Source organism: Poecile atricapillus, chromosome 8, assembly GCF_030490865.1.
Source record: "Poecile atricapillus isolate bPoeAtr1 chromosome 8, bPoeAtr1.hap1, whole genome shotgun sequence".
NCBI lineage: Eukaryota > Metazoa > Chordata > Aves > Passeriformes > Paridae > Poecile > Poecile atricapillus.
In genome coordinates this window covers 6,044,305-6,064,596 of record NC_081256.1, presented here as the reverse complement: position 1 = coordinate 6,064,596, position 20,292 = coordinate 6,044,305, and the positions used below count along the sequence as shown (strand labels likewise).

At 56.1% G+C, this 20,292-nt stretch overlaps 1 protein-coding gene across 1 annotated transcript; it reads left to right on the top strand.

Annotated features, from left to right (window-relative positions):
* Positions 1-1,540: 1,540 nt before the first annotated feature.
* On the top strand, positions 1,541-19,738 carry TRPM2 (transient receptor potential cation channel subfamily M member 2). The gene is made up of 33 exons (XM_058844468.1): positions 1,541-1,788; positions 3,122-3,386; positions 3,721-3,806; positions 4,258-4,426; positions 4,859-5,039; positions 5,442-5,608; positions 6,207-6,387; positions 7,000-7,061; positions 7,245-7,445; positions 7,795-7,897; positions 8,103-8,224; positions 9,185-9,535; positions 9,940-10,077; positions 10,692-10,821; positions 11,090-11,235; positions 11,368-11,480; positions 11,611-11,827; positions 12,407-12,525; positions 12,859-12,991; positions 13,128-13,299; positions 13,559-13,742; positions 13,923-14,101; positions 14,229-14,361; positions 14,472-14,559; positions 15,134-15,221; positions 15,557-15,708; positions 16,197-16,273; positions 16,364-16,465; positions 16,577-16,663; positions 16,825-16,930; positions 17,517-17,618; positions 18,069-18,185; positions 18,463-19,738. The coding sequence occupies exons 2-33, from the start codon at positions 3,192-3,194 to the stop codon at positions 18,586-18,588; spliced, it is 4,527 nt and encodes a 1,508-aa protein (XP_058700451.1). The 5' UTR covers positions 1,541-1,788; positions 3,122-3,191; the 3' UTR covers positions 18,589-19,738.
* Positions 19,739-20,292: the final 554 nt, after the last annotated feature.

The window sequence follows — 20,292 nt, the reverse complement described above, 5'->3', positions numbered from 1 at the left end:
TGTTCTTACATGCATCAAGCATTCAGGTAAAACAACCTGACTGAGCACTGACACCCACACTAACAGATCTCCAGTCACAGTGAAACTTGGCAAAGCCGCTCTGTTTCTGCTTGGCGATCGATCCAGGAGCCCTCGAGTCCCTCTGGCTGCAGTGACTGACCTGTGACACCAGACGGGGCTGGGAGGGTCTCAGAGCCTGGGGTGCTGTGGTACCTTGCTCATGCCAGGGATAAAGCTGTTCTTTATCCCTCGGGGACTGCTCTAAAAGCAAAGTGCTTCTCTCCAGGGCCGGGCTGTTTGTTTTACTTCAGCACGAACAATATCGGAGTCTGCAATACTCCAATACTGCAAAACTCCACCGTTTCTTCACATCACAGTGTTTAATTTATGTATATGTGTAAAGTTTCTATACTTTTGTAATAGAAAGGATGATTGATAGTTAGGGAAGGGATTTTTCATCACATTTGCCTAGCCTGCAATGCACCTGGGCCTCCATCAGTACCGCTGGGCTGCCGCTCCTTTTGGCACCATCCATCCCCTGAGCGGCCCCTGCTTGTCACATCTGCTGTCAGACTGTTCATGCCTCAAACACTGATATAAAGTTTTGCTCATTATAACAAAAACTGTATAAAGAAGCTACAACCAAAGTAGCCTCTCTGAAGATACCTGGCTGGGACTTTGGACTGAAAATCAAACTGCTGAGATTAGATAAAGGGAAAACACATTCTTCAATCACCTGAAACCAGTAAGTATAGAAGGAAAAGAATGTGAGCCAACCCCAGCAGCCATGCTAAGAATCATCTCTGGCTTGCTTGGGGGTGGGGGAGGCCGTAGCCCACAGACCCATTTGCTGGGAGCAGGTTTGCACAGATTTCCCCCCAGCCGAGATGGGGAGAGGAAGTTTGGTGTTGTAACCTCTGCTCAGGGGCAGTGAACCCATCCTCCCTTACCCAAACTGGCTATGGAACCCCCGGCCCTGGGAATGCCACATCCACAGGACATTGACATGAGAGACAGCTGAGAGTGTGCCTTAATCCATCAAAGTCCCCCCAAAGTGCCCTCCAGAGTCATTCCCAAAGCCTTGCACCACAGGACTGCACAAAAAACCCAGAGTGTTGTAAGAGACAATGGCAAACTGCCCCCACACCCAGTCAGGTGCTTGGATTTTCTTACCTGGCCTGAGCAATATTAACCCATCAGATTCTATGCTTTTTGGGAGGACCTTCACCACCAAGAAGATCAGCTGGAGAGAATCAGCAGAACATCACTGGGATCCACGAAGCACTGATATTTTCCTTATTCTGTCTCTGTCATTCTCTTTCTGTCCCCCCCACCTATTTCCTATTTCTCTCTCTCTCCCCCACATTTCCTACCAAATAAAAACCCATATTATTGTCACTGGCACACCGTGTTTGCCCCTTAACTCGGGCAGAGGCGTTTCTGGCAACCTTAGCAGTGGGATCCTGGCAGGTGCCTGGAGGGGTTCGGGTGCCTGGTCCCTGCTGGGGCTGCGGGGATGTGCCAGGGTGACTCAGCCACTCCAGCAAAGTCGGGACTCGCCCGGGCGCTGCAGCTTCTCGGCAGGGATCGCTTCTGCAGCCTGATTTGCTGGGAAGCTGCCAGCCGACTGCCACCTCCTCCTCCCTGCACGCAGCTCTGTTCTCCGCTCATCGCCCGTGTCTCCGGTGATAAAATGACCCGCAGGACTAGAGGGACACGGGGCTGAATCCCCGTGGCAGGAGCGGAGCGGAGGAGCCGGTGATGCTGCCGGAGGATGCGGCACGGAAGGTACGGGCAGCCTCGCTGGGGTCGTGCCGGCGGTGGGCAGCGGGGTGGGCAGGCTCACGGGCAGGATTCAGCCTTGCTCTCCGTCCTGGTGGGTGCTGTGACCACCCCGTGGGACCGAGGGACCTCCTGACCCCCTCAGACTGGGAGGTGGGCAGCGGGAGAGGCTCTGTCCTTGTCCCCTAAAGGACAGGGGTTCCAGGTGCTGGGGGACCTGGGGTGGGAGCCTCTCCTGCAATGTGGCCATGGCCCAAGCCCCCACGAGCCTGTCTGCCTTGTGAGGCCACGAACAGGAATTAAGGGCACATTAGACCTTATTTCAACTGCTCTTTCTCCAAAAATCAGATCTGCTGGGCATTGTGCTGATGCAGAAATCCAGTCTGCCAAAATCTGCCTCCCAAGGTCAGTGGGGCTGTGTAGATCCCAGGAGGGAGGCCGATAAAATAGCTTTTCCTTGCTACTCCATGATTTAGCATCAGCACTCCTTGTTCCCACAAGGACTCCCCACCCTTGGGTGAAATGCAGGATTTGGCTTGAAGAGAGCAGACAAAATCCTCTTTAAACACAGACCCCACGGCTTGGCCAGAGCATCACCTGGGTCCAGTGCTCCCTCCATTACCTAACCCCAGCTTTCCTGAGAGCACACCATCCCCCCTGGGCTCCAGAGACCCCTGGAGCATTTCCACCTTTGCTCCAGCAGCTCTCCCATCTCAGCAAAGGGGGCTGTGAGCATTCAGGGTTGTTGAGGAGTTTTGCAGCCCCTGCTTGCAGAAAGCCCATGTGCATCTTGGGGCTCTCAGGGCACCTTTGCAGGGGACACAGGGCTCCTCCACAGAGTCTCTGCAGCCAGCATGTCCATATTCCCAGATTCTCCATGCAGGGCTATGCTCACACAAGAGACCTAGTTTCTGCTCTCCCTGCTGCCAGAAATATCTCAGCTGCCTGCAGTGGAGAGCAGGTGAGGAGAGCTACAGGCTGGCAGGCTGAAAGCAGCAGGGTGCTTTGTGGACATGGAAGGGCTTCCCCAGGGAAGCGTGGTGCATGCTGAGGTGGTCACCACACACCTGGCCCCTGTGTCAGGGCTGTGGTGAGGGGATGGCAGGTTCCCCATGGACCAGTCTCCACCCAGGCAATGATGGATGGGGCACCTCAGTGCTCTTATTTAAAATAAAATAAAAGCATCCCTTTTATTTTGAAGGCCAGGTTGGATGGGGCTTGGAAAAACCTGGCCTAGGGGAAGGTGTGCATTGGCAGGGGGATGGAAGGAGATGAACTTTAAGGCCCTTCCTAATCCAAACTGTTCTGGGATTCTCTGGTTCTCTTCCACTGCCCCCAGGATGGGGATGTTCAGGAGCTCCCAGCCTAGGGAGGAGAAAGGAGGCTGAGAAGCACAAGACAAAGGGGCCATGTCTGCGCGTGGCCGGTGCGCCAAGGTGCTCCCCTCTGAACTGAACAAGGTGTGCCCTGAGAGAGGAGATGAGCCTGCCACACACCCCAGGAAGATGAGCGACTTCGAGGTGGTCCCCAACCTGCAGCAGAGCAGTAGCAGCGTCTCAAGGAGCAGGCGGAAGGCACATTTCCCCGCTGGCAGCAATGAAAAGGCAAGTGCAGGAGGTGCTGGAAGATGGGATGGTTGGGCACACACATGGAACAGTGTTAATGAGTGTCTCAATAACAGGAGCACTAATTACTGATCAGGTTAGTTTTAGGGACAGACAGAAAACCTCCAGCTATCTGAGGCAAATGGCCAGCACCCATATCCCTTCTTGTCGGAGTACATCTGGCTTTGTCCTTGCAGAGAGTGATGGAGCTTTCATCCTTCACACCCAAAGAAGCACCCAGATGTGCTCCCATCACCATGGTGTCTGGCTCCTGGCATAATTTCTGGCCCTTTCCAGAAACCCTGACCCCTTGCTGCTTTTCTCCCTCCATCAGGAAAACCTCATCTCCTGGATTCCTGAAAACATCCGAAAGAAGGAATGCACCTATTTTGTGGAAAGCTCCCAGACATCAGATTCTGGGTAAGTGAGACACTCCCTTCTTCCCTCCCCTTCAGGAGAGCAGAAGTGAGGGTTGGTGGTAAAGCTCCAGCACCAGAAAATCCCATCTTTCTGTCACAGGGATTCAAAACTTTCTTTTTAACTGGTTCTTCGGCATGTGGTGAATCATCACACGGCTGAGATTCTGTGTCCCAGTGAAAAACATTTCCAATGCTTTTGCAGGCAGTCACTTCCATCCTAAATATTTTTGTCCTAAATCTCTACTGGTGGAAATATTTGGATTTTTCCCCTTAATTTCCCCCTAAACATTGCCCTTGTTTCTGCACAGGTTCTGAGCTGGAGGAGCAGCTGGGTGGGAGATGTGGGGCCCACATTGTTCCTAAGGAGAACAGCACCTCCTGCCCAGGCTGAGGTTGGGCTTTGCCTTTTGGCTTTCAGCTGCTCTCAGCAAAGCTGTTGGTGTGCTTTTCAGGAGGATTGTTTGTGAGTGTGGCTATCTCAGGGAACAGCACCTGGACGATGCTGCCAAACCTCCCATCTTCCTGGGGAAGGAATGGGATCCCAGCAGGCACATCCAGGAAATGCCAACGGATGCCTTCGGTGATATCCGCTTCACAGGGCTGGGACAGAAGACAGGGAAGGTGATCTGTTTGCCCCATCTGTGGCTGCATGGGGAGCCAGAGTTTGCCATGGCAGATGGTACAGGAGCATTTCCCTCCTGAATGAGAGGACATTGGGAAAAAGTGGAATTGCCCCAAAGGCAACAGTGACTCAAGCAGTGGAGGGGTTGAGACAGGACCCTTAAACCCTTTCTGAAACCACAAAACTCATGATTCAAGGAGTGGCTGTTCCCTGTCCTTGCTCTTAGATTTGTCTGGGGAATGTTTGTTCCCAGGAAAGCAAATGGGAACAGGGTCATGGACAAAGACCTGGGCCAGCAGCAACAAAGCTCTGCTGCAGAACGGTGTTGGGAAGCCTCTTGGGTGGGACAGGAGGAATTGTGCTGGAGGTGTCCTGTTACCCTGACCCCACTGTTTATACCCAAAATGTGTGCATGATCCCCTTTTTTGCAGTATGTGCGTGTCTCCTCGGACACCCCTCCACGGGTCATCTACCACCTCATGACACAGCACTGGGGCCTGGACGCTCCCAACCTGCTCATCTCAGTCACCGGAGGAGCCAAAAACTTCATCATGAAGCCAAGGCTGAGGAACATCTTCCGGCAAGGGCTAGTCAAGGTGGCCCAGACCACAGGTAAGAGACCACAGAATAATAAAATCACAGAATCATAGAATAATTTGGGTTGAAGGGGACTTTTAAAGGTCATCTGGATGCAGAGGGTCCCCCTGACCATGCCAGGTTCAGTAAGCTGGGCTGTTCTGGGCATGCTGAGCTGTTTTAGGAGACCTGTAGGTCCCTACCTGGACTATGATCACCAGGGATGGGCTGCTCCAGCTCAGTCACTGCAAACTGAAACACTCAAAATGAGCTGGACTCAGAGAGGTACTGAAGAAGGCATTGCCTGTGCAGCCAGGACAGGGAAGAGACATCTTCTGGGGGGATGGAGCACCCCAGGGACCCACAGCCATATGGGGGAGGCTGGGAGATCACTGTGGGCAGAGCCTCTCCCTTCCCACGCCCCTCTGTGACCCCCAGGAGCCTGGATCATCACAGGGGGGTCCCACGCTGGTGTGATGAAACAGGTGGGAGAGGCAGTGCGAGACTTCATCCTGAGCTGCAGCCACAAGGAGGGCGAGATTGTCACCATTGGCATTGCCACCTGGGGGACCGTGTACAACCGCGAGAGCCTCGTCTGCCCCATGGTGAGCCAGGCACGGCCAGACAGGGGATTGCTTTGCCTGTGCCTGGGCTGCTGGGGAAGTCCTGCCAAGGACTGGGGTGGGAACAGGTGCTTCTAGATCTCACTGTGGCTGGCAGCCCTGGAAAACCCAACTGTACCAGGAGTGATGGTCTTAGAGCTTTAGAATGGTTTGAGTTGGAAGGAATCTTAAGGCTCACCTTGTTCCACCCTCTGCCAAGGACAAGGAGCCTTTCATTGGACCAGGCTGCTCCATGAACCGTCCAGCCTGGCCTTGAACCCTTCCAGGGATGGTCCCAAGCTGGTATTTGCTGAGAAGTCCCTCCACCCTAGCCAGTGTCTTGAGTAGGTTTTGTGCTTCTCCTGGGAGGACTCTTGTAGGGGTGAAGGCCAGTGGAGCATGGGGCAAGGCTGACATGAGCACTGTGGGGGCACAGGGACAGTCTGGCCAGACTGTCCCCACATGCTGACCCCTTCCTGTCCCCACATGCTGACCCATTCCTGTCCCCACATGCTGACCCGTTCCTGTCCCCACATGCTGGTTACTCTGGCTGCCTGCTGCTCCTCTGCCAGGCTTCTCCCAGAGTGTCTCCTCCTTACAGGGGGGCTTTCCTGCTGAATATGTGCTGGATGAGGAGAACCAAGGCAGCCTGTCGTGCCTGGACAGCAACCATTCCCACTTCATCCTGGTGGATGACGGGACCCACGGGAGGTACGGGGTGGAAATCCCCCTGAGGACCAGGCTGGAGAAGTTCATTTCAGAGCAGACCAAGGTGAAAGGAGGTAACAGCAACACACAGGGATGGGCCATCCCCCTGGAATGGTGTCCTTCCTGGGCTCCAGCAAGAGGCTGTGGCTTCCCCAGAGGATCCAGGCACAGGGTCCTCTGCACAGGCAGAGGACTGCCATGATAAATGTGGAACCTTGTTCCTCTGTGGCACAAATCAAAGAACCTTTCTCTGCCAGACTTATGTGATCACGAAAGGAGTCCCCAAACCTTGTGATGCTGAGCTGATCAGGGAAAGTCATTTCTCCCAAAGGGCCAGATCCCAAGGGAGCTTCCAGGTGTCATCTTCTCACTGTGCAAACGGTCTCCTGTCATAACACATGTACACATGTGCTCACAGAATCCCAGAATCCCCTGAGCTGGAAGAGACCCATGAGCATCCTCAAGTCCAACTCCTGGCCCTGTGCAGAAAAACCCCAAAAATCCCACCACGTGTCTGACCTGCCACACCAGATAATCACTGGGCATGGTTTTCCTCCCCTCTCCTGAAGCCTGACGTGTCAGGGACATTGCTCCCACCCTGCCTTTCATGCTCCACCGCTCAGAGGAGACCTATGGGGGGGATCAGCCCCTATGAGGAGGTGACCCTGGATTTTGCTTCCCTGCAGGTGTTGCCATCAAGATCCCTATCGTGTGTGTGGTGCTGGAAGGAGGCCCTGGGACTCTTGATGTAAGGAGCTGCTTGTGGCGAGCTGAGAAGTGGGGGCGAAGGAGGGACAGCTCCTTCCCGGGGTGCTGCTCTCAGTGGTGCCACTCTGACAGGAGCACTGGGAGCAGCAGTGGGGTCTCAGGCTCAGAGAGGGTCTGCAGGTGTCTGGGTGGGATCCAGAACAACCTCCCCACTCCGTTGCAGACCATCTACAATGCCATCACCAATGGGATCCCCTGTGTGATTGTGGAAGGGTCTGGGCGCGTGGCCGATGTCATCGCGCAGGTGGCCAACCTGCCCGTGGCCAGGATAACCATTGCCTTGATCCAGAAGAAACTGAGCATCTTCTTCCACGACACCTATGAGCTCTTCACTGAGAGAAAACTGGTGGAGTGGACCAAGAAGGTGAGTCCCTTGCAGGCTTCTCTGAGTTTTGGGAGACCAAAGAGGTCCCAGGGGTCCTGGACTATGAGCAGCAAGGGTCCCAGTGGGAAGTTTAAACCTCTTCTGCCCCCAGCCATCCTCATCACTGTCCTGGTGGACACCCCAGGGGCTCAAACCCTGCTCCTCCACTGCCTGCTCCCTTTGGGCAGGGAGGGAGTGTTTGTGACCAACCCATGACAGAGGACACAGCCCAGGGGTCCTGCAGGGGATGGAGGGGAGTGAGGAATTGCCCTGCACAGTGCAGGGGCCTGTGGGAAGCAGCAGGGAGGAGACGCTGCTGCTCATTGCTTGCCCACGGCTCTCCTCGTAGATCCAAGACATAGTGCGGAGCAGGCAACTCCTGACCATCTTCAGAGAGGGCAAATATGGCCAGCAGGACGTGGATGTGGCCATCCTCCAGGCCCTCTTCAAAGGTGAGGGATGGGGGCCTCTCTGGGAGGAAGGGGCAAGGTGAACAGTCACCTCCTACTGATACTTGACTTACGAGGTCACCAAAGAAGTCCCCAAACCTTGTTACTGGGGAGAGATGATTTTAGAAAAGAGCCACACATCCAAGGAGGCTTCCCTGTGGTGTCTTCTCACTGGATGAACCTGTGTTCTAACACATGCAATTTGCAGCATCCCGAAACCAGGACCACTTTGGTCGTGAGAACTGGGACCACCAGCTGAAGTTGGCTGTGGCCTGGAACAGGGTGGACATTGCCCGAAGCGAGATCTTCACAGATGACCACGACTGGAAGGTATGGCCATACCTGTGCTGCTTGTCTGGTCAGGCTTTACAGCTTGTCAGGCCTCTGGATAAGGAGGGTGCTTCTCACCTTGGCTGTGCCTGGGGAGAGTTTTAAAGGGATTTCTCTTGGACACTGAACTCCCAGAGCATTAACTGGGGCTGTTCTTCAAAAATGCTCTCAAAACCCCAAAGCAGAGCTAAGCACACATGAAGATAATTGGTATTTTGTTCAAAACCAGTGTTTTTAAAGACCCACCTGGAACCTAAAATACCTCTTGGCAGTTCTGCCCTGTGGTCACTGCTCAAATAGCAATTTGTCTCTAAACTCACCTCACCCAGCCTGGCGCTCATACCTTATTACAGAGTAAGGCAGGGACCAGCTCTGCCATCCCATGTCTAATCCTGCTGTTGAGAAGTTGAGGCTGAGCAGGGTTGTCTGTCCTTTTTGACTGGGCTGTGGAACTTGGAAGGGATTTTTCTATTTCATTCAACAGTTTGTGTTCCCCCAGCTCACACACCTTTGATAAGACTGGGAAGGGCTGGTGGGAGATAGGAATCCAGAAGTGAAACATTTGTGGATCTATGTCCCATCCCTGGAAATGCTGAAGGTCAAGCTGGCAATCTGGACAGCTGCAAGGTGTCCCTGCCCCTGGCAGGGGATTGGAACGAGATGAGCTTCCAACCCAAACTGTCCTGTGCTTTTGTGATATTCATGAACTTGGGATAGGTGGTCTCTACCCTACCCATCCCTCTGCCCAGCAGCCAAGGGGGCAGAGGGCTCCACTGACAGAGAAGAGTGTCCTCTTCTAACCCCTGGGGATGTCCCATAAATTTTAGTGCATGTCACATGCTCCTTCACATCCAGAGACTCCTCATGTGCTCAGGGACAAAATCTCCCCCCAAGTGAGGAGCATGGTAGGGTCCTGTTCTGGGACCACGGAGCCCCTCACCTCTGCCTCTGGCCTGCCAGCCTGCAGATCTCCACCCCGTGATGGCAGCTGCCCTGATTTCCAACAAGCCAGAGTTTGTGAAGCTGTTCCTGGAGCAGGGAGTGTGTCTCAAGGATTTTGTCACCTGGGACACCCTGGTTTACCTCTACGACAACCTGGCCCCATCCTGCCTGTTCCACAGCAAGCTGCAGAAGGTGCTGCTGGAGGAGAGAGAGCACACAGCCAGCTCCAAAATGCCAAGGCTGCAGATGCACCACGTCTCCCAGGTGCTGCGGGAGCTGCTGGGCTGCTCCACACAGCCGCTCTACCCCAAGCCCAAGCACACGGAGCGGCCCCGGCTCTCCATCCCCGTCCCACACATCAAGCTGAACGTACGCATCCCCAGGTTACCTGGTGGCAGGGTGGCAGCAGGGAGGGGACACTGGCTCAGGGGATCCAGCTGGGTCTCTGTCCTCTTGTGTGCTCAGAAATCATACTAAAAATGCCTTAAAGCCCTGCCCAAGCCATCTGCCCTTCATTCCAGGTGCAGCTCCCACCTTCCCACACCTCTAGCACTGCGTGGATGTGTGATGCTGGTGGGCAGGACCCGGTGGGGTGGGTGCACAGCTCCACCTGATCCCAGCCCTAGAAAAAGTGAAATTTGCAGGATGAGTGAGTCCAGTCTTGGCCACTCCTCTATCTGGACAAAGTCCTTCCCATGGGTGGTGGAGGCAGCACCAGGGGTTTGAGTGGATTTGTGCTGGGCAAGCAGGTCTGAGCATTGCACACCTTGCAGGTGCAGGGGTCAAGCCTTCGGTCCCTCTACAAGCGCTCTGCTGGCCGAGTCACCTTCACCATGGACCCCATTCGGGACCTGCTCATCTGGGCTGTGGTCCAGAACCGCAAGGAGCTGGCAGAAATCATCTGGGCCCAGGTATCACAGCCCACAGCTCTGGTCACACCTGAGGGGCTCATATGGAGCCAAACCTTGCAGCCCCAAGGGGAACAGTGGAATCTGCTGGGATTTAGGATAGAGAGCTGTCCTGAGCCTGACCCTAGTCAAACAGGAGACAGATAGCCAGCCTGAGGGCACTTAATGTCCATCCCCAGCCCCACCATGAAGCCAGATCCCTCCCCTTCCTGGCCAAAACAGGTAGAGGGGGTGTTCTGGGCCAGAAGTGGGCTACTCAGGCTGAGAGAGCCCACAGGGACACGGCAGCTGGGGTGGAGAAGGCTTCCACTCATAAAGAGCATTCCAGGACAAGAGGCAGCATGGCTGGTGGCACAGTGGACATGCCAAGGAGTTGCTCTGCCCCATCAGCCAAGGCATCCCACAAAGAGGGCAGGGTTGCTCCCATATTCCCCATGGCAGTGGGTTATCCAGAGGCGAGCTTGGCTCAGCCCTTGTCATGGCAAGCTGTCCATCCTGAGCACCGATCTGTTTGGGACACCCTCCTTCCTTCCCATGGGAGCTGGGGAGGGCTTGTCAAAGCTTCTGGGACTTGACAGACAGTGTGTCCCTGCTTTCCTCATCCTCTTCTGTACCAGAGCCAAGACTGCATGGCAGCTGCACTGGCCTGTAGCAAAATCCTGAAGGAGCTGGCCAAGGAGGAGGAGGACACGGACACCACTGATGACATGCTGGCCCTGGCTGAGGAGTACGAGCACAAGGCAATCGGTGAGCAGAAGGGCACCGGCATCACAGAGCTGCTCCTGCACCTCAGAGCTGCTCTTTCACCCTTAGGGCTGGTGAGCTTTACCCAGGAGATGTCTGGAGGGTGAGAAATGAGGGTCCCATCCTCACAGTTGGGGATTATGCTCCAAAGGCAGTGCCTGTGTGGTGGTGGGAGTACAGGGAATACCACTGTGTGGTGCAATATCCTGATCCTGCTCAGAAGGGTGACTCTGTGGGCTCTGAGCTCAGCCTCCTGTTTCGGCCCTTCCAGGTGTGTTCACAGACTGCTACCGCAAGGATGAAGAGAGAGCCCAGAAGCTTCTCACCCGTGTCTCGGAAGCCTGGGGGAAGACAACTTGTCTCCAGCTGGCGTTGGAGGCCAAGAACATGAATTTTGTGTCCCATGGGGGTGTCCAGGTGGGCTCCCAGCAGTGGTCCTTGGAGGGAATGTGCCCAAGTGGCCCCAGGATCCAGAGTTCCTCATGGGTAGCCGTGGGACTCTGCCCTTCAGCCTCTGTAACCAGCGCTCCTCTTTCTCCCTCTTCACAGGCTTTTCTAACCAAGGTCTGGTGGGGGAAGCTGTCTGTGGACAACAGCCTTTGGCGGGTGATTACGTGCATGCTGTTCTTCCCCCTGCTCTACACCAACCTCATCACCTTCAGGTACCTGTGGCAGCTGGGACACCCATGCACTGAGGCAGGGGTTTACTCCAGCCTCACCCTGTGGCTGGCTGGGGGAAGCTGCCGTGGCATCTCCCTGGGCAGCCGAGCCCACATCCATCCCTGCTCCCAGCAGGGAGAAGAGGCTGCAGCCCATGGGCTGCCTGGCGCACCTCCGAGCCTTCTTCACAGCACCCATCGTCATCTTCCTCATGAACATCCTCTCTTACTTCACCTTCCTCCTGCTCTTCGCATACGTCCTGATGGTTGACTTCCAGCCGATGCCGTCCTGGCGGGAATACCTCATTTACTTCTGGCTCTTCTCCCTGGTGTGCGAGGAGACCCGCCAGGTGTGGGCAGGCAGAGCTGAGGCTGGGAGGTGGCAGAGCACGCTCTGGGTGCTCCTGGGAGGTCCCACACAGCTCAGGTTCCCATGCTGCTTCTCACGACACCACCTGCTCCGGGAGGTCCCAGCATGTGGAACCACCAGATCCCCACCCCTGAGGCTGGGGATTCTCCTTGGCTGCATCTGGCATGGCCCTGTATATTTGCAGAAGAAAATGCTGGTGGGCTGGTGGGCTTTTCCCAGGAGGTGTCTGGTGTCTGTTTTGAGAATGTCAAGAGATGCAGGGAGCTCTTCCTTTGGGTGAATTCCCAGATTTTGCTTGACATTTGATATTTTTCAGCTTTTGCTTCAACATCTCAGTGCTTTTCTCCTCCGGCCTGAAGAGCCCCAATGCCCCAGGTGTCCCCATGTTCCTTCCCAGATCTCCCCATGCTCCTCCCATGCCCCTAGAGAAAACCACATGGGCTTGGGTTACCTTTGGGTCAGCAAGAGTGTCCAGTGATGGCCAGATGATCTGTGTGGTCCCTCCCCTCTGTGAAGCACATGAGTATCTGACAGCCAGCCCCTTTTCTCTTCCCAACAGCTGTTGTATGATCCAGATGGACTTGGGGTTGTGAAAATGGCTTCTCTGTACATCAAGGACTTCTGGAATAAGCTGGATATTTGCGCCATCCTAGTCTTTATTGCAGGGCTGACTTGCAGGTGAGCTGCAGAGTTCAATAGTATTTTCATAGAATCATGGAATTCTATGAAAAAATTTTTCCAACTCAAACCAAGACTGGTTAGGATTGGAAAGGACCTTAAAGCTCACCCTGTTCCACCCCATGCCATGGTCAGGGACACCTTCCACTATCCCAGGTTGCTCCCATGCCCTGTCCAACCTGGCCTTGGACACTTCCAGGGGAGGGGCAGCCACAGCTTCTCTGGGCAACCTGTGCCAGGGCTTCACCTCCCTCTCAGTAATTCCAACCTAAATGATTCTATACATTTCTATGGTGGGATTGAGGTGTTTCCTTTCCTCTCTTCCGTGTCCAGGCTGATCCCATCAACATTATATCCTGGGCGCATCATACTGTCCCTGGCTTTTATCATTTTCTGCCTGCGCCTGATGCACATTTTCACAGTCAGTAAAACCCTGGGGCCCAAGATCATCATTGTGAAGCGCATGGTGAGAGCTCCCCTCTGTCCTGCTGGGGTGATGCTGGGCCATCCTGCTAGAGCAGCTGGATCTGCCACCCCTGTTATCCCATCCTGGTGTGGGGCTTGCTCCAGGACACAGCTGTCCTCCCGCTCTGTCTCTGCAGATGAAGGATGTCTTCTTCTTCCTCTTCCTGCTGGCAGTGTGGGTGGTGTCCTTCGGGGTGGCCAAGCAGGCTATCCTGATCCACAACGAGGAACGTGTGGAGTGGCTTTTCCGTGGCGTGGTCTACCATTCCTACCTGACCATCTTTGGGCAGATTCCCTCCTACATTGATGGTAAGGGACACTGCCTGTGACAGCGCATGGCACGGGCAGGGTGGCTGTGACAAAGCTGATGTACCAAACTCAGGCCGTGTCGGCCCACGGAAGTCCCACAGAGCTGGCAGAGAACAGAGCAGCTGGGATGACGCAGATGGAGGTCAAATCCCTGCCTGGTGCTAAGCTCCCTGGATGCTGGCTACTTTCTGAGAGCAGAACGTGCTCCCAAGACACCCGAGGTTTGGCCACCACGGAGTCACGCTGTGCTCGCCCACAGGGGTCAACTTCAACATCGACCAGTGCAGCCCCAACGGGACTGACCCCTACAAGCCCAAGTGCCCAGAGACAAACGCGGACAACAAGGAACCCATCTTTCCAGAATGGCTGACGGTCATCTTGCTGTGCCTGTACCTGCTCTTCACCAACATCCTCCTCCTCAACCTCCTCATTGCCATGTTCAAGTGAGTCTGGGGGGCTCTAGATGTGGTGGAAGTAGTGGGATCCTCTCGGGGATTATAGATGTGGCAGAAGTAGTTGCAGGTTAGGGCTGATGAGGGAGCTGGGTGGAGCTGGGGACACCATTCAGACACAATGTGTCCCCTCATCCCCACGGCATGGCTGACACCTGGGCTGTGCCCCAGCTACACCTTCCAGCAGGTCCAGGAGCACACAGACAAGATCTGGAAGTTCCAGCGGCACGACCTGATCCAGGAGTACCACGGCCGCCCACCCGCACCGCCACCCCTCATCCTGCTCAACCACCTGCAGCTCCTGCTCCAGCGTGGCTTGCTCCACCGGCCAGCCACGCACCACAAGCTCAGTGAGGACCAGAGTCCCCCTCCTGCCCTTTGCCCCCTCCTCAGGCACGTGCTGAGGCACAAGGCTGTGGTGCTGGGGTCTGGGATGCCCAGAGACGTGACAGCACTGCCATCCCCTTTCTTCGGCAGAGGAGAAGCTGGAGAAGAACGAAGAAGCTGCGCTTCTCTCATGGGAGATGTACCTGAAGGAGAACTACCTGCAGAACCAGCAGTGCCAGGAGAAGCAGAACACGGAGCAGATGATCCGGGACATTGCACAGAGGTACAGCTGCTCCTGAGAAAGGAATTTCCTTCTGTCATTCCTGGTCACAGAAGAGTTGGGATCAGTGCAGGGGCGGCTGCTGAGGGTGTTCCAATCTTCACTTTCTCCAGGGTTGATGTACTGGCAGAGCTGCTGGACTTGGATCAGATGAAGAGGACGGGGGTAGTGGAGCAAAGACTGGGCTCTCTGGAAGACCAGGTGAGGCAAAACCAGGGCAAGTACCCAAAACAGGTGAAATTTTTCCAGGACCTGAGTCAATTGAACCAGAACACAAAATCTCTCTAAATCAGTATCCTTTGAGACATTTTGAGTTTCATTGCCATTAGCATTTGAGGGGAAAAGGTTTATAGGAAAAGTTCTGTTTGACTCCAAAGTAAACAGGATGCAGGTGGGAATTGGTGGGATGGGCCACTGCCTCCACTATCACCCAAAGAATTAGAGCTGACCTAGCTCCTCTCCATGGCCTGAGAGGGCCCTCCAGACCTCCTGGAGATAGGGACGGTCTGTCCCCTCCCTCTGGAGTTGCACGAGCAGTGGGGTGCCCAGGGAGCCAGCCCAGCCTTGGCATATCCTGTTTCCATCTCCCTTTCCACCTGCTTTGTAAAAACATTGCCCTGGAGAAGGTTTTCCAAGGACACAGCCAGGATCACTGCTGCCTGCAGGGCACGGCAGTCTGCACCAAGGGCAGCGGTGCCTCCTCCCAGGGCTGGATCCCGTGGTACCTGGGGGGCAGCAGGGCTGGGGGTGACCCTCTCCTGTGCCCTCCCTGCAGGTGCATCAGAGCGCCCAGGCCCTGAGGTGGATGATGCAGGCGCTGCGGGGCAATGGCTTCAGCTCAGGCGAGGATGTGCCACCCATAGGTAAGCGGAGCCTGACTCCTCCCCAGCAGCATTGGGGAAGCCCAGGGCCCCGGGCCGGGGCTGAGCAGCCCCTCACACCTCTCTGTCAAGCAGTGAGGCAGAGGTTCCTTTGGTCCTGGGAGGTTTGGTGTCTCTGTGAGGTCTGTGAGTCCATTCCCACCCTCCCTGGGGTTTAATCCAGGATCTGCCAGAAGGAAAGCTGGGGTCCATGGTCCCAGGGGATGTCAGCATCCCCTTAGAGAGACCCAGCCAGCCCCCTCAGCAGAGCCCCAGTCCACAGTGCTGGACTTGGTGCCCTGCTTTGTGGGACCCTGATGTCTGTGTCTGCCTCACAGGCTCCTCCAAAGCCTTGGAGGCCAAGGAGATTGACCTGAAGGGGAAGCCCGAGGAGAGCCGGCCCCTGTACCACGTGCTTGCCCGAAACCTCCTGTACCCAGGGTCTCACACCCTCCGCTTCCCTGTGCCGGATGAGAAGGTGCCCTGGGAGGTAGGAGCTGTGATGTTGGGCAGTGGGGCTGGGAGGTGGAGGAGGTTTGAGGCATGTTCTGACAGTGGTGGGAAGAAGAACCCATCATCCCATTTGAGAGCTGTTGTCCTTCCCAGCCCTGGGGTCATTGGCTTCCCTTGGAGTCACTGCTTGAGGCTCCCCCAAAGAAAAGAGCATCATTCCTGCCAGCATCTGCAGTGCTGGGAATGCCTGGGGATGCTTGGTTGGACACAGAGGGTACAACCACCCACCTCTGCATTTCCTGAAGCACAGCTGGCTCAGGGTCAGGGACAGGAACCAGCGCTGGCTTCCATGGGGGTGTGAGCCCTCCAGTCCCCAGCAGAGCCTGGAGCATCACCTGGGGAGTGATGCCACAAGCTGGGCAGAGAAAGAGACTGGGCCATAAGGTGTCCCTGGGGTCCCAGTCCCTGTTTGCTGTCACAGCAGGGGCACAGGCTGGGGAGCTGACACAGCCATGTGTTGTACAGGTGGATTTCCCACTCTACGACCCCCCTGCATACTCGGCTGACCACAAGGACATGGCTGTACAGGACCCCTTCAGCCTGTGAGTCTCCCCCCATGGCTCCCCAATCCTCCACCCCTTCCCTGGGTGGCACAGCCAGCCCTCCCTGCCGGGCTGTCTCCCACCCTCCAGCTCCTTGGAGTCTCTCCTGAAGATCAACTACAACACCATGGATGGGCTGATTGACCGGCAGAGCTTCCACGGGCTCTACGCCGTGCAGGATGGGCTGCCACTGTGAGTGCCACTGCCACGGGCACACAGAGAAGCCAGGGGTGCCCAGGCACATGTTATGGGGCACAGAGGGTGTCTGGAGCTGCCCCAGTGCCCTCACTCTCACCCTGGCAGGAACCCCATGGGCAGGACAGGGCTGAGAGGCCGTGGGAGGCTGCACTGCTTTGGGCCCAACCATGCCCTGCACCCTGTTGTGACCCGGTGAGTGTGTCCTGCTCCAGCACGGGGCTGAGGATGTGGGGTGGGAAAACGGGCATGAGGTCACCTCAGAGACCTGGCCAAACCCTGCACTGCCAATGTGACCACTGCTGGACAGAGGGGAGCCAGGTCCAGCTGCAGCATGACAGGGACCTCTCTCACAGCTGGAGGAGGAATTTGGATGGGTCCATCATAAGGAAGAGCCTGAAGAAGACGCTGGAAGTTCTGGTGGCCCAATACCCCCTGTCAGATGTCTGGGCTCTGCCTGGGGTAAGAGCTGGTGCAGAAGGAGCTGAGGAGATGGGAAGGAGGGAAGGAGGGAAGGAGGGAAGGAGGGAAGGAGGGAAGGAGGGAAGGAGGGAAGGAGGGAAGGAGGGAAGGAGGGAAGGAGGGAAGGAGGGAAGGAGGGAAGGAGGGAAGGAGGGAAGGAGGGAAGGAGGGAAGGAGGGAAATCCCACAGAAAAGGGGGAATCACAGGCATGTTGCAGCCATGGCTGAGGAGGTACCTCTGCCCCTCCTGCAGAGCATCTGCATGCCAGGGCTGCTGGGGAAGCAGTGGTCTCCTTACATTTACCCACTCACCCTGACCTGCTGTCTCCTGCCTCTCCCTCCTCCCTCTCCACAGCTTCAATCCTCACATCCTTCATGTGAGCCTGTTAAGCCATTGGCAAAGCATCCTTTGGCAGACATTGGATCAGGCAAGCTCAGAGTTCTTGGGCAGAGCTGAGGACTTTGGGCAGGACAGGGAGGATGGGAGGAACCAGCAGGCCTTGTGGTATCTCCTGCAGTGGTGGCAGGGAGGGAGGCTGCAGTGTGCTGATGGCAGCCCCCGTAGCTGACATGTGCTTTGGCACAGGGGTCACTGGAGCCAGGCGAGACGCTGCCACTGAAGCTCAAGTGGATCCTGCGCCGGGAGTTCTGGCCCCAGTTCCAGAACCTGCTGAAACAAGGCACTGAGGTGAGGGACACGTGGGTGTCCCTGTGGTATGGAGCACAGGAGGGTTTGGTGGCACGGGGGAGTGTGGGCATCACCCAGGCACATGGGGACGTCACCGTGACACGGGGATATGTGGACATGACGGTGTCACAGCATCACGTGGCGAGCCCAGGGTGCAGGAGCAGGGTGCATCACCTCTCTGCTATGGCTCCCACTGGAGAGGAAGGGCTGGGAGAGGTGAAGATGTGCCATAATTCACATGTGGGGGTCAGGGAGCAGCCCAGAGACCCTGGGGGAGGGCTGCCCACACCAATGTCTGTGCCTGCAGCAGTGACTCCTCATGGCTCCAGCCGCAGTGGAGCAGGGCTCTGGTCTCCAGCAGGACAGAGGACCTGCAGGGCAATGTCCTACCCACCTCCAGGGTGCCCTCAGAGAGTGATGAGGGCTGCTCATGGGCATCTCCATGCACAGGTACACAAGGGGTACCTCGACGACCCACGCAACACAGACAACGCCTGGGTGGAGACGGTGGCCATCAGCGTGCACTTTGACAGCCAGAACAACGTGGAGATGAAGCGGCTGAACTCGGTGAGGGGCTGTCACCCCTGTGGGCTCCCTGGCCTGCCTCACAGCTGGCCTGGGGCAGAGGAGCCAGCTCTCCAGACCCACGTCTCTATAGGACTGGGATTCTCTGTCTGCTTGCAGTGGGGGAAGGACACGGGGATGAACATGGAGTGGCACCGCAATGTGTGCCCCAAAATGAAAGGGCAGGAGGCTGGGGACTAGAGGTGCTGTTGAGTGTGGCTGGCATGGCCCCTTGCTGGCAGCACATGTGTGACATCTGTCCCCTTTCTGCCCCTTGCAGTTCCTGCAGGGCTGTGACCCGGAGCTGTGCATCCGCTGGCAGGTGCTGGACAAGAGGATCCCCCTGCACACCAACCACAAGGAGCTCCTGCACAAGGTCTCAACCCTTCTCGGTGCCTACTACTGAGGCCTGCTGCACAGGCCAGGGCTCCTGCTGCCCCAGACCAGGTTCTGGCTGGGACCTGCAGCTCCACCCCAGCTTACCTGTGAGAAGATGGGAGCTGCTGGAGTTGAGGTGCTCTGGGTGCCTCTGGTAATGTATATTGCAGGTGTCTGGGAGGAAAAGTGTCCCCTCCCTGGGGGCATGGGCTGCCTGGGCAGTGCATCCCAGTCACCTGAGCCACCAAGTTCAGCCCCAGCTTGTGTCTTGGTGCTTCCACATCAGCCCACAGCACTAGGCCAGAGCTTGGGCCACACAGAGCCATAAGGCTTTTCTTGTGAGATGGTCCTTCTGTCCACTCCATCCTTCTCTTGGCTTTGGGGTGGGCACTGAGGGCTCACCAGTCCCAGCTACCCCTCCACCAGAATATCCATCACTGCTCCCTGCTCCTGCTCTGAGCCCTGGCAGCCCCACTGCCACAGATCCCAAAGGATTGCCCTGGAGAAGGCTTGGAGCTGCTCCTGTGGGGGCTGTACCCGTGTCTCTGGTTGCCTCAGGCCAAACAACATGGTCCTCAGCTGCGGTCCAGCACTTCTGAAGGTGTGAGCAGTTCTTGGCTTCTATACCTATGGTTTCCCAGCTCTGCACAGGCCCACCTGCCATGCCCCAAACTGATACGTGATCCTGCGTGTGTATGCTGAGCGCTGGCTTGTAGCTAAACCTCCTCTCTCTGAAGTCAAGGCCCCAGCTAAATGTCACCTGCCTGTCCCCATCCCCTTGTGCACGTGGATGGAAAGTGGCAGCTTGCTGGGACACAGGTGATCCATGCTCTGTGGTTCCTTGGGCAGGTGGGGACAGGCAAGGGGACATCAGTGTGTCAATCCCAGACATCCCTGCTTTTTAGGGGTCTTTCACTCACATTTTCTGTTGCCTGCCATGGGGAGAACAAGGCACAGTGGATACATTTTTTGATCATCCAGAAGAGCCCCATGGTGCCGTGTTATGCCTGGGACTGCTCAGGAAGGGATTTAGGTTCCCTCACCTTCTCCCAGTGGGTCAGACACTGGCCAACCAAGGCTGCTCATCCCACACTGGTGGCCACCACAGCACAACTGCAGTTTCACCAGTGATGCACTGGGGTTTGGCAAAGGGAGGGGGCTCAGTCTGGCAATGTATTCAACCCAGCTCAATAAACCATGTATTAAATAACTGCAGGCTGGTGGTGTCTTACAGCTCTTTAACCAGGGGCCATTCCTGGAGGCCATGCAGGCTCTTTGTGGAGGCCATGCTCGGAACAGACTTCCAGGATAAGCCAAATTCCCACCCCAATCTTGTTGTACAAACTCACTTTGCATGTAGTCTCACCCCCAGTGATGGCTGAATCACAGAATGGCTTGGGCTGGAAGGGACTTTAATGATCATTTCATTTCAAGCCCCCTGCCATGGGCAGGAGCACCTTGCAGCAGAGCAGGGTGCTCGAGATGAACTGTTCAGAGTTAATTTGGGAGCTGTGCTCCAAAGTGATGGCATGGCACCTTCTCCCATTGCTCCTGCACTCTTTGATGTCCAGGAGACCATCTGCTGAGAGCCCACGAGGGCTGGGGGAGATCCAGGCCGGGGAGGGAAGCTCATGCCTTACAGCAGCTGATGAAGCTGATGAAGCTGATGAAGCTTCTAGCCTCGCAGCCCAGACGGCAGCCTCCAAAAAATTGCGGAAATCTCATTAGCAGC

Coding starts and splice junctions, on each gene's coding strand:
- TRPM2 (XM_058844468.1), top strand. CDS start 3,192: ATGTCTGCGCGTGGCCGGTGCGCCAAGGTGCTCCCCTCTGAACTGAAC. Junction 7,062..7,244: donor GAGGCCCTGGGACTCTTGAT/GTAAGGAGCTGC, acceptor ACTCCGTTGCAG/ACCATCTACAATGCCATCAC. Junction 14,102..14,228: donor AGCCACGCACCACAAGCTCA/GTGAGGACCAGA, acceptor TTTCTTCGGCAG/AGGAGAAGCTGGAGAAGAAC.